Source organism: Salmo salar, chromosome 01 (assembly GCF_965601325.2).
Source record: "Salmo salar chromosome 01, fSalSal1, whole genome shotgun sequence".
Taxonomy (NCBI): Eukaryota; Metazoa; Chordata; class Actinopteri; order Salmoniformes; family Salmonidae; genus Salmo; species Salmo salar.
Window position 1 is genome coordinate 11,132,098 of NC_138291.1, and position 20,694 is coordinate 11,152,791.

At 31.6% G+C, this 20,694-nt stretch overlaps 1 protein-coding gene across 1 annotated transcript in view; it reads left to right on the forward strand.

Annotated features, from left to right (window-relative positions):
* The first annotated feature begins 1,846 nt into the window (after positions 1-1,846).
* Positions 1,847-20,694, forward strand: part of LOC106612204 (tryptophan--tRNA ligase, cytoplasmic) — a 37,111-nt gene continuing 18,263 nt past the window's right edge. Inside the window, exons 1-5 of the mRNA XM_014213203.3 lie at positions 1,847-1,971; positions 2,537-2,668; positions 3,133-3,346; positions 3,660-3,768; positions 4,016-4,135. Of these exons, the coding sequence (XP_014068678.2) occupies positions 2,555-2,668; positions 3,133-3,346; positions 3,660-3,768; positions 4,016-4,135 (557 nt within the window). The 5' untranslated portion in view covers positions 1,847-1,971; positions 2,537-2,554. The remainder of the gene's footprint in view (positions 1,972-2,536; positions 2,669-3,132; positions 3,347-3,659; positions 3,769-4,015; positions 4,136-20,694) is intronic.

The following is a 20,694-nucleotide window of genomic DNA, read 5'->3' on the forward strand; positions in this document are numbered from 1 at the left end:
AACTGGTGACTGAACTAAGATTTGTTAAAGGCAATGGTATTGCTGTTGTGATTAGTTGTGTAGTTTTGGGTACCGGTAGTTAGGAGTACGGCAAACACCTTATTTCTTTGGTTCCTCAATATACATTTACCATATTACAATGTAGGCTATGTGTTACAGCACTACTTTTGGTGTCCCCCTCAGGAATTGCTCTTGAGAAAATTTCATGTAATTGTCCCCTCCAAAGCTGATATCAGATTTTCGCCCCTGCTTGTAAGTAAGCATTTATCTCCCTCACTAGCTTTAAGCACCAGCTATCAGAGCAGCTCCCAGATCACTGCACCTGTACATAGCCCATCTATAATTTAGCCCAAACTACTACCTCTTCCCCTACTGTATTTATTTATTATTTTGCTCCTTTGCACCATATTATTTATATTTTAACTTTGAACTTTCTTCAAATTATAATTCTACCATTCCAGTGTTTTACTTGCTATACTTTATTTACTTTGCCACCATGGCCTTTTTTTGCCTTTACCTCCCTTATCTCACCTCATTTGCTCACATTGTATATAGTCTTATTTTTGTCTACTGTATCATTGATTGTATGTTGTTTTACTCCATGTGTAACTCTGTGTTTTGTATGTTGTCGAACTGCTTTGCCTTATCTTGGCCAGGTCGCAATTGTAAATGAGAACTTGTTCTCAACTTGCCTACCTGGTTAAATAAAGGTGAAATAAATAAATAAATAAAAAGGTCTATGCCTGTTTTATTTGGCGCATGTGACAATACAGTTTTATTTGATGTATGCACCTAAAATGTGGACGCGATTCGCCAACCCAATCTTAAAGAAGAATAAGAAGAATCCCCTCTGTCCATTTCCCCATTCACCTTAGTTAGCGAGCTGGCTATTATGCTGCGTTCATAACCAAGTAGGAAGGTGGTATTTGCCACATAAGACTGAGAGAAAAAACTGTCAAACAGGTCATTGATTGTGGGCAACTCTCAACCCCGAGTTTCCTACCTGACATCATTGTCAACAAATAGACAAAGCATGGTGACACAGTTGTTGTTTATGGTAAGAACTAAATACAAATTGTTGATACAAAATGGATTCTGCTCATCTTCCTTTTGATTTACAAAGTGAAAACAGATCTAGATGTACTTTTTTTATTAGCAAAACAATCACAAGGCTTTTAAAGACGGTTTGACTGCATTTCCCAGTTCAAAACGTGGATGCACCCATCTTGCATTTACGGCTACACACTTAGCATTAGCGCACATGAACCCGCAAGCTGGCTACGCGCTGAAGCCAGGCACAACAGCTCCATCACAGATACAGTCTAACAATGAGCTATGGGTTAGTTATAAAAAATCTTTGGCTCTATGGTTAGCCACAGTAGTTAGCTCGCTTTGTAACTCAACCAAGAAGCTGCATAGCAATATCTTCCTGTGTCTATAGCAGATATGCCACTAGTACCATGACGGGGGGATAATTGCAGTAGCTAACGTTACATAAAATTCAGTGGTTCAGGAGAAAGTACAGTAAATGTATGTTGCTCATCAATTTTGTCCAGTTCCAAATGTGTGAAGCCTGTGCAGGAACCCATTGATCCACATCTTCGAAATAAAAGTTGTAATTATATCTCAAGCTCTTTACATTAGCGCACAGCGCTTGACAACTTTTATTTTGAAATTAGTCAATCGGAACCAAAACAATTCCGACAGGCACCGTCGACGTTTTAAACAGACTTGCATTGTCGTTTACGCATTTTTCTATATGTCATTCTCATTCAAAGTAACTGGATTTTCTCTTTGACATGACAACAATATTATAACCTCTCTTATTACGGTAAATAAATTCACAGTGGAACTGAATAGATCAACTATTTGTTTGTTAGGGGACACATTTGCCCTGAACACTTCCCAGCCAACAAGCAGGCTGATGCAAGTGGAATGAGTTGATTTCACCGGTGTCATAAAATCTGAAAGGTGCGTGCATTTGAATTATTTTGAAACATTTGGAATATTTAAAAATCTAAAATATTTAGAAAATTTCCTTTGATGTATTCGTGTTTATTTTTTTTTTTAAAAACATCCTATCAACCGAAAGCCACTGTCATGGCGTGGTAGAGTAGATCAGAACAGAACAACGTTATGGCAAACATATGGGCTAACCACCGTGCTAAGCTAGCTTTAGCAGTGGAGAGAGAGGTTCTTGAATCACAACATATGCACCTTGAACAGTCCTTTCTGTTCAGGTGGCTTCATGGACCAAAGCAAAACCAGATATCTATTGCTGTTCGTTGTGTAAATGACTTCAAACCACCCTTGACATCAATGTGTGTTTTGTTGATTTTAAACTGAGTTAACCAAGATTAGCTAGCTACTTTCCCTAGCACAGGGAACTGAAAACCCTGGCCTTATCTTTACCATGCAAAAGTTCATCTTATGACAAGACACACTTGATAGCTTGTTAACTAATGCAATGGCATGTATGCTACTTGACGTAAACTACTGTATATGAAATTGTGTCACATAATCTTGTATCTCTTAGGTCCTGACCAAGTTGAAGATGACAGACTGTCTGGGAGACGAGGCTGGGGATATGACCCCAATGGACCTATATGAGAAACTAACATCACAAGGAGACACAGTCCGAACTCTGAAAACAGAAAAGGCTGCAAAAGTGAGCTTTTAGATGTATTTATTCCATTTATTTTTTAGATGCACCATCTCGTTTTCAAGTGTCCCCCAAAAAATACAATACTTAGTAACAAGAATAATATGGCATATACTAATGGTCCAATAATAACAATGAAATACAAATAAAACGACATAAAAAAGTTGTAAAACTAATAATAGGCCTACACCTAACAAACTACTGCTACAACGAATATAAAACTAAGTATCTATAACATATACATATTTACAAATACCTTCACATGGGGATGTTTTCTATTAGTTAAAAACACAAACAGTGTGTTCTTATACTGTATCATGTCATAATAAGTTGCTAAGTGTTGTGCAATAGAGTCACGATACGACACTGGTCATATTGTGTTCGTATAGTGAATTATTCCATGACCATGATAATGAGACACCGTGATGTTATTGTAATACCTTTTATCTTATATTGTTTTTGGATTGCAGGCTGATATTGATGCTGCTGTACAGTTGCTGCTGAAGCTAAAAGTGGACTACAAGCAGGTAACAGGTCAGGACTACAAGACTGGATGTCCACCCTCAGAATGCGCTGTTTCACAAGACAACGGGCCAGCAGCAGCTGCAGATGGGGAGGACATGGTCGACCCCTGGAACGTCTCCACCACCAACGCCAAAGGAGTGGACTACGACAAGCTGATAGGTCAGTGGAAAGAATAATGTTAGATCTCTGGGCAGGGTCTGAATTTATGCACAGCGCACGCTTCACTTGACAATTGTGTAAATCATGCATTGATGTAGGAATTGTCCGAGTTGTTATGTATGAATTTTTAAGTTAGGAGTTGGGCCTCTGTGAAAATGAATGAGCCTTTATGTGAGATATGTCAAATATCTCACACGTTGCTGTAAACTTGCTTCAAACACATGGACGTTATCTAATGTCAAACTCTTTTATTTTATTTAGTCAGAGCATAATTAATGATATGGGGAAATTGTGTACTGACGTTTCTTTTCAGTGCGGTTTGGCAGTAGCAAGATTGACCAAGAGCTGGTGGACAGAATAGAGAGAGTCTCAGGACAGAAGGCACACCGGTTTTTACGCCGAGGAATCTTCTTCTCTCACAGGTCAGTTATGCTAGTCAATACAGTCACCAGATTCATCACTCCTCTATGAAAGCTGTGCTTATCGTCACTGAGTTCGTCATTCCTATGAATGTATTTGAATGTACTCTAGAGGGTGGTCCGTCTGCCTTTATGTCTATCTGTCTGGGATTGAGCATGAGCAATTGATACCACGTAGTAAACATCTAGTCTTGGGGGCATTTTAGGATGTGTCATATGCTGTAACTCTGTGTTGTTTGTCTTTTTCCAGAGATATGCACCAGGTTCTGGACGCATATGAGAAGAACAAGTCTTTCTACCTCTACACGGGCAGAGGACCCTCCTCAGAGGCCTTGCACGTGGGCCACCTCATCCCTTTCATCTTCACAAAGTGAGTCTGTCAGTAAAGTAGCCAGGGTTGGGATCAATTCCATTTCCCTTCCAGTCAATTCAGAAAGTAAACCAAATTCAGAGTTTTTTTCTGTGAAAAGCATAGAAGAGAATTGGACTTCCAGTGTACTTCCTGAATTGACTGGAATTAAAATGGAATTGACCCCAACCCTGATTAGTATTAGTGAGATGGAGGGACTTGACACTATTAAGAACCACCAAAGGTCCCGACACTATGGTACATCCCTGACCTTTTGTCCCAGACCAGGAAACACTCTAGACCCTAGTATAACAGCCTGCCTATAATAACAAATACAGTACTTCATTACACACTGCCTATAATAACAGATACTGTATAACACACTGCCTATAATAACACACACTGTCTATAATAACAAATACAGTACTTCATTACACACTGCCTATAATAACAAATACAGTACTTCATTACACACTGCCTATAATAACAGATACTGTATAACACACTGCCTATAATAACAGATACTGTATAACACACTGCCTATAATAACACACACTGTCTATAATAACAAATACAGTACTTCATTACACACTGCCTATAATAACAGATACTGCATAACACACTGTCTATAATAACAGATACTGTATAACACACTGTCTATAATAACAGATACTGTATAACACACTGCCTATAATAACAGATACTGTATAACACACTGCCTATAATAACACACACTGTCTATAATAACAAATACAGTACTTCATTACACACTGCCTATAATAACAGATACTGTATAACACACTGCCTATAATAACACACACTGTCTATAATAACAAATACAGTACTTCATTACACACTGTCTATAATAACACACACTGTCTATAATAACAGATACTGTATAACACACTGCCTATAATAACAGATACTGTATAACACACTGCCTATAATAACACACTGTCTATAATAACAAATACAGTACTTCATTACACACTGCCTATAATAACAGATACTGTATAACACACTGGATATAATAATAGATACTGTATAACAACCTGCCTATAGTAACAAATACAGTACTTTATTACACACTGTCTATAATAACAGATACTGTATAACACTGTCTATAATAACAGATACTGCATAACTGATACTGTATAACACACTGCCTATAATAACACACACTGTCTATAATAACAGATACTGTATAACACACTGTCTATAATAACAGATACTGTATAACACACTGTCTATAATAACAGATACTGTATAACACACTGCCTATAATAACACACACTGTCTATAATAACAGATACTGTATAACACACTGTCTATAATAACAGATACTGTATAACACACTGTCTATAATAACACACACTGTCTATAATAACATACTGTATAACACACTGTCTATAATAACAGATACTGTATAACACACTGTCTATAATAACAGATACTGTATAACACACTGCCTATAATAACAGATACTGTATAACACACTGCCTATAATCACACACACTGTCTATAATAACAGATACTGTATAACACACTGTTTATAATAACAGATACTGTATAACACACTGCCTATAATAACAGATACTGTATAACACACTGCCTATAACACACACTGTCTATAATAACATACTGTATAACACACTGTCTATAATAACAGATACTGTATAACACACTGTCTATAATAACAGATACTGTATAACACACTGCCTATAATAACAGATACTGTATAACACACTGTCTATAATAACAGATACTGTATAACACACTGTCTATAATAACACACACTGTCTATAATAACAGATACTGTATAACACACTGCCTATAATAACAGATACTGTATAACACACTGCCTATAATAACAGATACTGTATAACATACTGTATAACACACTGTCTATAATAACAGATACTGTATAACACACTGTCTATAATAACATACTGTATAACACACTGTCTATAATAAGATACTGTATAACACACTGTCTATAATAAGATACTGTATAACACACTGTCTATAATAACATACTGTATAACACACTGTCTATAATAACACACACTGTCTATAATAACAGATACTGTATAATACACTGTCTATAATAACATACTGTATAACACACTGTCTATAATAACATACTGTATAACACACTGTCTATAATAACATACTGTATAACACACTGTCTATAATAACAGATACTGTATAACACACTGTCTATAATAACAGATACTGTATAACACACTGCCTATAATAACAGATACTGTATAACACACTGTCTATAATAACACACACTGTCTATAATAACAGATACTGTATAACACACTGTCTATAATAACACACACTGTCTATAATAACAGATACTGCATAACACACTGTCTATAATAACATGCTGTATAACACACTGTCCATAATAACATACTGTATAACACACTGTCTATAATAACAGATACTGTATAACACAATGTCTATAATAACACACACTGTCTATAATAACAGATACTGTATAATACTCTGTCTATAATAACAGATACTGTATAACACACTGTCTATAATAACAGATACTGTATAACACACTGTCTATAATAACAGATACTGTATAACACACTGTCTATAATAACAGATACTGTATAACACACTGTCTATAATAACAGATACTGTATAACACACTGTCTATAATAAGATACTGTATAACACACTGTCTATAATAACATACTGTATAACACACTGTCTATAATAACATACTGTATAACACACTGTCTATAATAACAGATACTGTATAACACACTGTCTATAATAACACACACTGTCTATAATAACATACTGTATAACACACTGTCTATAATAACAGATACTGTATAACACACTGCCTATAATAACAGATACTGTATAACACACTGTCTATAATAACAGATACTGTATAACACACTGTCTATAATAACAGATACTGTATAACACACTGTCTATAATAAAACACACTGTCTATAATAACAGATACTGTATAACACACTGTCTATAATAACAGATACTGTATAACACACTGTCTATAATAAGATACTGTATAACACACTGTCTATAATAAGATACTGTATAACACACTGTCTATAATAACATACTGTATAACACACTGTCTATAATAACATACTGTATAACACACTGTCTATAATAACACACACTGTCTATAATAACAGATACTGTATAACACACTGTCTATAATAACAGATACTGTATAACACACTGCCTATAATAACAGATACTGTATAACAGATACTGTATAACACACTGTCTATAATAACAGATACTGTATAACACACTGCCTATAATAACAGATACTGTATAACAGATACTGTATAACACACTGTCTATAATAACACACACTGTCTATAATAACAGATACTGTATAACACACTGCCTATAATAACAGATACTGTATAACACACTGCCTATAATAACAGATACTGTATAACACACTGTCTATAATAACAGATACTGCATAACACACTGTCTATAATAACAGATACTGTATAACACACTGTCTATAATAACAGATACTGTATAACACACTGTCTATAATAACACACACTGCCTATAATAACAGATACTGTATAACACACTGTCTATAATAACAGATACTGTATAACACACTGTCTATAATACACACTGCCTATAATAACAGATACTGTATAACACACTGTCTATAATAACAGATACTGTATAACACTGTCTATAATAACAGATACTGTATAACACACTGTCTATAATAACATACTGTATAACACACTGTCTATAATAACAGATACTGTATAACACACTGCCTATAATAACAGATACTGTATAACACACTGCCTATAATAACAGATACTGTATAACACACTGCCTATAATAACAGATACTGTATAACACACTGTCTATAATAACACACACTGTCTATAATAACAGATACTGTATAACACACTGTCTATAATAACACACACTGTCTATAATAACAGATACTGCATAACACACTGTCTATAATAACATACTGTATAACACACTGTCCATAATAACACACACTGTCTATAATAACAGATACTGTATAACACACTGTCTATAATAACAGATACTGTATAACACACTGTCTATAATAACAGATACTGTATAACACACTGTCTATAATAACAGATACTGTATAACACACTGTCTATAATAACAGATACTGTATAACACACTGCCTATAATAACAGATACTGTATAACACACTGTCTATAATAACAGATACTGTATAACACACTGCCTATAATAACAGATACTGTATAACACACTGTCTATAATAACACACACTGTCTATAATAACAGATACTGTATAACACACTGTCTATAATAACAGATACTGTATAACACACTGTCTATAATAACACACACTGTCTATAATAACAGATACTGCATAACACACTGTCTATAATAACATGCTGTATAACACACTGTCCATAATAACATACTGTATAACACACTGTCTATAATAACAGATACTGTATAACACACTGTCTATAATAACAGATACTGTATAACACACTGTCTATAATAAAACACACTGTCTATAATAACAGATACTGTATAACACACTGTCTATAATAAGATACTGTATAACACACTGTCTATAATAACATACTGTATAACACACTGTCTATAATAACAGATACTGTATAACACACTGTCTATAATAACACACACTGTCTATAATAACAGATGCTGTATAATAAACTGTCTATAATAACATACTGTATAACACACTGTCTATAATAACAGATACTGTATAACACACTGTCTATAATAACAGATACTGTATAACACACTGTCTATAATAACAGATACTGTATAACACACTGCCTATAATAACAGATACTGTATAACACACTGCCTATAATAACAGATACTGTATAACACACTGCCTATAATAACAGATACTGTATAACACACTGCCTATAATAACAGATACTGTATAACACACTGCCTATAATAACAGATACTGTATAACACACTGTCTATAATAACACACACTGTCTATAATAACAGATACTGCATAACACACTGTCTATAATAACATGCTGTATAACACACTGTCCTTAATAACATACTGTATAACACACTGTCTATAATAACAGATACTGCATAACACACTGTCTATAATAACAGATACTGTATAACACACTGTCTATAATAACAGATATTGTATAACACACTGTCTATAATAAAACACACTGTCTATAATAACAGATACTGTATAACACACTGTCTATAATAAGATACTGTATAACACACTGTCTATAATAACAGATACTGTATAACACACTGTCTATAATAAGATACTGTATAACACACTGTCTATAATAACATACTGTATAACACACTGTCTATAATAACAGATAATGTATAATACACTGTCTATAATAACATACTGTATAACACACTGTCTATAATAACAGATACTGTATAACACACTGTCTATAATAACAGATACTGTATAACACACTGTCTATAATAACAGATAATGTATAATACACTGTCTATAATAACATACTGTATAACACACTGTCTATAATAACAGATACTGTATAACACACTGTCTATAATAACAGATACTGTATAACACACTGCCTATAATAACAGATACTGTATAACACACTGTCTATAATAACAGATACTGTATAACACACTGTCTATAATAACACACACTGCCTATAATAACAGATACTGTATAACACACTGTCTATAATAACAGATACTGTATAACACACTGTCTATAATAACAGATACTGTATAACACACTGCCTATAATAACAGATACTGTATAACACACTGCCTATAATAACAGATACTGTATAACACACTGTCTATAATAACAGATACTGTATAACACACTGCCTATAATAACAGATACTGTATAACACACTGTCTATAATAATAGATACTGTATAACACACTGTCTATAATAACACACACTGTATAACACACTGTCTATAATAACAGATACTGTATAACACACTGTCTATAATAATAGATACTGTATAACACACTGTCTATAATAACAGATACTGTATAACACACTGTCTATAATAACAGATACTGTATAACACACTGTCTATAATAACACACACTGTCTATAATAACAGATACTGTATAACACACTGTCTATAATAACACACACTGTCTATAATAACAGATACTGTATAACACACTGTCTATAATAACAGATACTGTATAACACACTGTCTATAATAACACACACTGTCTATAATAACAGATACTGTATAACACACTGTCTATAATAAGATACTGTATAACACACTGTCTATAATAACAGATACTGTATAACACACTGTCTATAATAACAGATACTGTATAACACACTGTCTATAATAAGATACTGTATAACACACTGTCTATAATAACATACTGTATAACACACTGTCTATAATAACATACTGTATAACACACTGTCTATAATAACATACTGTATAACACACTGTCTATAATAACAGATACTGTATAACACACTGTCTATAATAACACACACTGTCTATAATAACATACTGTATAACACACTGTCCATAATAACATACTGTATAACACACTGTCTATAATAACAGATACTGCATAACACACTGTCTATAATAACAGATACTGTATAACACACTGTCTATAATAACAGATACTGTATAACACACTGTCTATAATAACAGATACTGTATAACACACTGTCTATAATAACACACACTGTCTATAATAACAGATACTGTATAACACACTGTCTATAATAACAGATACTGTATAACACACTGTCTATAATAACAGATACTGTATAACACACTGTCTATAATAACAGATACTGTATAACACACTGTCTATAATAACAGATACTGTAACACACTGTCTATAATAAGATACTGTAACACACTGTCTATAATAACAGATACTGTAACACACTGTCTATAATAACAGATACTGTATAACACACTGTCTATAATAACAGATACTGTATAACACACTGTCTATAATAAGATACTGTATAACACACTGTCTATAATAAGATACTGTATAACACACTGTCTATAATAACAGATACTGTATAACACACTGTCTATAATAACACACACTGTCTATAATAACAGATACTGTATAACACACTGTCTATAATAACACACTGCCTATAATAACAGATACTGTATAATACACTGTCTATAATAACAGATACTGTATAACACACTGCCTATAATAATAGATACTGTATAACACACTGCCTATAATAACAGATACTGTATAACACACTGTCTATAATAACACACACTGTCTATAATAACAGATACTGTATAACACACTGCCTATAATAACAGATACTGTATAACACACTGCCTATAATAACAGATACTGTATAACACACTGTCTATAATAACACACACTGTCTATAATATCAGATACTGTATAACACACTGCCTATAATAACAGATACTGTATAACACACTGTCTATAATAAGATACTGTATAACACACTATCTATAATAACATACTGTATAACACACTGTCTATAATAACATACTGTATAACACACTGTCTATAATAACACACACTGTCTATAATAACAGATACTGTATAATACACTGTCTATAATAACATACTGTATAACACACTGTCTATAATAACATACTGTATAACACACTGTCTATAATAACAGATATTGTATAACACACTGTCTATAATAACAGATACTGTATAACACACTGCCTATAATAACAGATACTGTATAACACACTGTCTATAATAACAGATACTGTATAACACACTGTCTATAATAACAGATACTGTATAACACACTGTCTATAATACACACTGCCTATAATAACAGATACTGTATAACACACTGTCTATAATAATAGATACTGTATAACACACTGTCTATAATAATAGATACTGTATAACACACTGTCTATAATAACAGATACTGTATAACACACTGCCTATAATAACAGATACTGTATAACACACTGCCTATAATAACAGATACTGTATAACACACTGTCTATAATAACAGATACTGTATAACACACTGTCTATAATAACAGATACTGTATAACACACTGTCTATAATAACACACACTGCCTATAATAACAGATACTGTATAACACACTGTCTATAATAACAGATACTGTATAATACACTGTCTATAATAACATACTGTATAACACACTGTCTATAATAACATACTGTATAACACACTGTCTATAATAACAGATATTGTATAACACACTGTCTATAATAACAGATACTGTATAACACACTGCCTATAATAACAGATACTGTATAACACACTGTCTATAATAACAGATACTGTATAACACACTGTCTATAATAACAGATACTGTATAACACACTGCCTATAATAACAGATACTGTATAACACACTGTCTATAATAACAGATACTGTATAACACACTGTCTATAATAACAGATACTGTATAACACACTGTCTATAATAACAGATACTGTATAACACACTGTCTATAATAACACACACTGCCTATAATAACAGATACTGTATAACACACTGTCTATAATAACAGATACTGTATAACACACTGCCTATAATAACAGATACTGTATAACACACTGCCTATAATAACAGATACTGTATAACACACTGTCTATAATAACACACACTGTCTATAATAACAGATACTGTATAATACACTGTCTATAATAACATACTGTATAACACACTGTCTATAATAACATACTGTATAACACACTGTCTATAATAACATACTGTATAACACACTGTCTATAATAACAGATACTGTATAACACACTGTCTATAATAACAGATACTGTATAACACACTGTCTATAATAACACACACTGTCTATAATAACAGATACTGTATAATACACTGTCTATAATAACATACTGTATAACACACTGTCTATAATAACATACTGTATAACACACTGTCTATAATAACATACTGTATAACACACTGTCTATAATAACAGATATTGTATAACACACTGTCTATAATAACAGATACTGTATAACACACTGCCTATAATAACAGATACTGTATAACACACTGTCTATAATAACAGATACTGTATAACACACTGTCTATAATAACAGATACTGTATAACACACTGCCTATAATAACAGATACTGTATAACACACTGTCTATAATAACAGATACTGTATAACACACTGTCTATAATAACAGATACTGTATAACACACTGTCTATAATAACACACACTGCCTATAATAACAGATACTGTATAACACACTGCCTATAATAACAGATACTGTATAACACACTGTCTATAATAACAGATACTGTATAACACACTGCCTATAATAACAGATACTGTATAACACACTGTCTATAATAACAGATACTGTATAACACACTGCCTATAATAACAGATACTGTATAACACACTGCCTATAATAACAGATACTGTATAACACACTGTCTATAATGATAGATACTGTATAACACACTGCCTATAATAACAGATACTGTATAACACACTGTCTATAATAACACACACTGTCTATAATAACAGATACTGTATAACACACTGTCTATAATAACAGATACTGTATAACACACTGCCTATAATAACAGATACTGTATAACAGATACTGTATAACACACTGTCTATAATAACAGATACTGTATAACACACTGTCTATAATAAGATACTGTATAACACACTGTCTATAATAACATACTGTATAACACTGTCTATAATAACATACTGTATAACACACTGTCTATAATAACAGATATTGTATAACACACTGTCTATAATAACACACACTGTCTATAATAACAGATACTGTATAATACACTGTCTATAATAACATACTGTATAACACACTGTCTATAATAACAGATATTGTATAACACACTGTCTATAATAACAGATACTGTATAACACACTGCCTATAATAACAGATACTGTATAACACACTGCCTATAATAACAGATACTGTATAACACACTGCCTATAATAACAGATACTGTATAACACACTGTCTATAATAACAGATACTGTATAACACACTGTCTATAATACACACTGCCTATAATAACAGATACTTTATAACACACTGTCTATAATAATAGATACTGTATAACACACTGTCTATAATAATAGATACTGTATAACACACTGTCTATAATAACAGATACTGTGTAACACACTGTCTATAATAACAGATACTGTGTAACACACTGTCTATAATAACAGATACTGTATAACACACTGTCTATAATAACAGATACTGTATAACACAGTCTATAATAACAGATACTGTATAACAAACTGTCTATAATACACACTGCCTATAATAACAGATACTGTATAACACACTGTCTATAATAATAGATACTGTATAACACACTGCCTATAAAAACAGATACTGTATAACACACTGTCTATAATAACACACACTGTCTATAATAACAGATACTGTATAATACACTGTCTATAATAACATACTGTATAACACACTGTCTATAATAACATACTGTATAACACACTGTCTATAATAACAGATATTGTATAACACACTGTCTATAATAACAGATACTGTATAACACACTGCCTATAATAACAGATACTGTATAACACACTGTCTATAATAACAGATACTGTATAACACACTGTCTATAATAACAGATACTGTATAACACACTGTCTATAATACACACTGCCTATAATAACAGATACTGTATAACACACTGTCTATAATAATAGATACTGTATAACACACTGTCTATAATAACAGATACTGTATAACACACTGTCTATAATAACAGATACTGTATAACACACTGCCTATAATAACAGATACTGTATAACACACTGTCTATAATAACAGATACTGTATAACACACTGTCTATAATAACACACACTGCCTATAATAACAGATACTGTATAACACACTGTCTATAATAACAGATACTGTATAACACACTGTCTATAATAACAGATACTGTATAACACACTGCCTATAATAACAGATACTGTATAACACACTGCCTATAATAACAGATACTGTATAACACACTGTCTATAATAACACACACTGTATAACACACTGTCTATAATAACATACTGTATAACACACTGTCTATAATAATAGATACTGTATAACACACTGCCTATAATGATAGATACTGTATAACACACTGCCTATAATAACAGATACTGTATAACACACTGTCTATAATAACACACACTGTCTATAATAACAGATACTGTATAACACACTGCCTATAATAACAGATACTGTATAACAGATACTGTATAACACACTGTCTATAATAACAGATACTGTATAACACACTGCCTATAATAACAGATACTGTATAACACACTGTCTATAATAACAGATACTGTATAACACACTGCCTATAATAACAGATACTGTATAACAGATACTGTATAACACACTGTCTATAATAACAGATACTGTATAACACACTGTCTATAATAACAGATACTGTATAACACACTGTCTATAATAACATACTGTATAACACACTGTCTATAATAACAGATATTGTATAACACACTGTCTATAATAACACACACTGTCTATAATAACAGATACTGTATAACACACTGTCTATAATAACAGATATTGTATAACACACTGTCTATAATAACACACACTGTCTATAATAACAGATACTGTATAATACACTGTCTATAATAACATACTGTATAACACACTGTCTATAATAACATACTGTATAACACACTGTCTATAATAACAGATATTGTATAACACACTGTCTATAATAACACACACTGTCTATAATAACAGATACTGTATAATACACTGTCTATAATAACATACTGTATAACACACTGTCTATAATAACAGATACTGTATAACACACTGTCTATAATAACATACTGTATAACACACTGTCTATAATAACAGATATTGTATAACACACTGTCTATAATAACACACACTGTCTATAATAACAGATACTGTATAATACACTGTCTATAATAACATACTGTATAACACACTGTCTATAATAACAGATATTGTATAACACACTGTCTATAATAACACACACTGTCTATAATAACAGATACTGTATAATACACTGTCTATAATAACATACTGTATAACACACTGTCTATAATAACATACTGTATAACACACTGTCTATAATAACAGATATTGTATAACACACTGTCTATAATAACACACACTGTCTATAATAACAGATACTGTATAATACACTGTCTATAATAACATACTGTATAACACACTGTCTATAATAACAGATACTGTATAACACACTGTCTATAATAACATACTGTATAACACACTGTCTATAATAACAGATATTGTATAACACACTGTCTATAATAACAGATACTGTATAACACACTGCCTATAATAACAGATACTGTATAACACACTGTCTATAATAACAGATACTGTATAACACACTGTCTATAATACACACTGCCTATAATAACAGATACTTTATAACACACTGTCTATAATAATAGATACTGTATAACACACTGTCTATAATAACAGATACTGTGTAACACACTGTCTATAATAACAGATACTGTGTAACACACTGTCTATAATAACAGATACTGTATAACACACTGTCTATAATAACAGATACTGTGTAACACACTGTCTATAATAACAGATACTGTGTAACACACTGTCTATAATAACAGATACTGTATAACACACTGTCTATAATAACAGATACTGTATAACACACTGTCTATAATAACAGATACTGTATAACACACTGTCTATAATACACACTGCCTATAATAACAGATACTTTATAACACACTGTCTATAATAATAGATACTGTATAACACACTGTCTATAATAACAGATACTGTGTAACACACTGTCTATAATAACAGATACTGTGTAACACACTGTCTATAATAACAGATACTGTATAACACACTGTCTATAATAACAGATACTGTATAACACACTGTCTATAATAACATACTGTATAACACACTGTCTATAATAACACACACTGTATAACACACTGTCTATAATAACACACACTGCCTATAATAACAGATACTGTATAACACACTGTCTATAATAACATACTGTATAACACACTGTCTATAATAACACACACTGTATAACACACTGTCTATAATAACACACACTGCCTATAATAATAGATACTGTATAACACACTGTCTATAATAACAGATACTGTATAACACACTGTCTATAATAACAGATACTGTATAACACACTGCCTATAATAACAGATACTGTATAACACACTGTCTATAATAACATACTGTATAACACACTGTCTATAATAACAGATACTGTATAACACACTGTCTATAATAACAGATACTGTATAACACACTGTCTATAATAACATACTGTATAACACACTGTCTATAATAACACACACTGTATAACACACTGTCTATAATAACACACACTGCCTATAATAATAGATACTGTATAACACACTGTCTATAATAACAGATACTGTATAACACACTGTCTATAATACACACTGCCTATAATAACAGATACTGTATAACACACTGTCTATAATAACAGATACTGTATAACACACTGTCTATAATAATAGATACTGTATAACACACTGCCTATAAAAACAGATACTGTATAACACACTGTCTATAATAACACACACTGTCTATAATAACAGATACTGTATAACACACTGTCTATAATAACAGATACTGTATAACACACTGTCTATAATAACAGATACTGTATAACACACTGCCTATAATAACAGATACTGTATAACACACTGCCTATAATAACAGATACTGTATAACACACTGTCTATAATAACACACACTGTATAACACACTGTCTATAATAACAGATACTGTATAATACACTGTCTATAATAACATACTGTATAACACACTGTCTATAATAACATACTGTATAACACACTGTCTATAATAACAGATATTGTATAACACACTGTCTATAATAACAGATACTGTATAACACACTGCCTATAATAACAGATACTGTATAACACACTGTCTATAATAACAGATACTGTATAACACACTGTCTATAATAACAGATACTGTATAACACACTGCCTATAATAACAGATACTGTATAACACACTGTCTATAATAACAGATACTGTATAACACACTGTCTATAATAACAGATACTGTATAACACACTGTCTATAATAACAGATACTGTATAACACACTGTCTATAATAACACACACTGCCTATAATAACAGATACTGTATAACACACTGTCTATAATAACAGATACTGTATAACACACTGCCTATAATAACAGATACTGTATAACACACTGCCTATAATAACAGATACTGTATAACACACTGTCTATAATAACACACACTGTCTATAATAACAGATACTGTATAATACACTGTCTATAATAACATACTGTATAACACACTGTCTATAATAACATACTGTATAACACACTGTCTATAATAACATACTGTATAACACACTGTCTATAATAACAGATACTGTATAACACACTGTCTATAATAACAGATACTGTATAACACACTGTCTATAATAACACACACTGTCTATAATAACAGATACTGTATAATACACTGTCTATAATAACATACTGTATAACACACTGTCTATAATAACATACTGTATAACACACTGTCTATAATAACATACTGTATAACACACTGTCTATAATAACAGATATTGTATAACACACTGTCTATAATAACAGATACTGTATAACACACTGCCTATAATAACAGATACTGTATAACACACTGTCTATAATAACAGATACTGTATAACACACTGTCTATAATAACAGATACTGTATAACACACTGCCTATAATAACAGATACTGTATAACACACTGTCTATAATAACAGATACTGTATAACACACTGTCTATAATAACAGATACTGTATAACACACTGTCTATAATAACACACACTGCCTATAATAACAGATACTGTATAACACACTGCCTATAATAACAGATACTGTATAACACACTGTCTATAATAACAGATACTGTATAACACACTGCCTATAATAACAGATACTGTATAACACACTGTCTATAATAACAGATACTGTATAACACACTGCCTATAATAACAGATACTGTATAACACACTGCCTATAATAACAGATACTGTATAACACACTGTCTATAATGATAGATACTGTATAACACACTGCCTATAATAACAGATACTGTATAACACACTGTCTATAATAACACACACTGTCTATAATAACAGATACTGTATAACACACTGTCTATAATAACAGATACTGTATAACACACTGCCTATAATAACAGATACTGTATAACAGATACTGTATAACACACTGTCTATAATAACAGATACTGTATAACACACTGTCTATAATAAGATACTGTATAACACACTGTCTATAATAACATACTGTATAACACTGTCTATAATAACATACTGTATAACACACTGTCTATAATAACAGATATTGTATAACACACTGTCTATAATAACACACACTGTCTATAATAACAGATACTGTATAATACACTGTCTATAATAACATACTGTATAACACACTGTCTATAATAACAGATATTGTATAACACACTGTCTATAATAACAGATACTGTATAACACACTGCCTATAATAACAGATACTGTATAACACACTGCCTATAATAACAGATACTGTATAACACACTGCCTATAATAACAGATACTGTATAACACACTGTCTATAATAACAGATACTGTATAACACACTGTCTATAATACACACTGCCTATAATAACAGATACTTTATAACACACTGTCTATAATAATAGATACTGTATAACACACTGTCTATAATAACAGATACTGTGTAACACACTGTCTATAATAACAGATACTGTGTAACACACTGTCTATAATAACAGATACTGTATAACACACTGTCTATAATAACAGATACTGTATAACACAGTCTATAATAACAGATACTGTATAACAAACTGTCTATAATACACACTGCCTATAATAACAGATACTGTATAACACACTGTCTATAATAATAGATACTGTATAACACACTGCCTATAAAAACAGATACTGTATAACACACTGTCTATAATAACACACACTGTCTATAATAACAGATACTGTATAATACACTGTCTATAATAACATACTGTATAACACACTGTCTATAATAACATACTGTATAACACACTGTCTATAATAACAGATATTGTATAACACACTGTCTATAATAACAGATACTGTATAACACACTGCCTATAATAACAGATACTGTATAACACACTGTCTATAATAACAGATACTGTATAACACACTGTCTATAATAACAGATACTGTATAACACACTGTCTATAATACACACTGCCTATAATAACAGATACTGTATAACACACTGTCTATAATAATAGATACTGTATAACACACTGTCTATAATAACAGATACTGTATAACACACTGT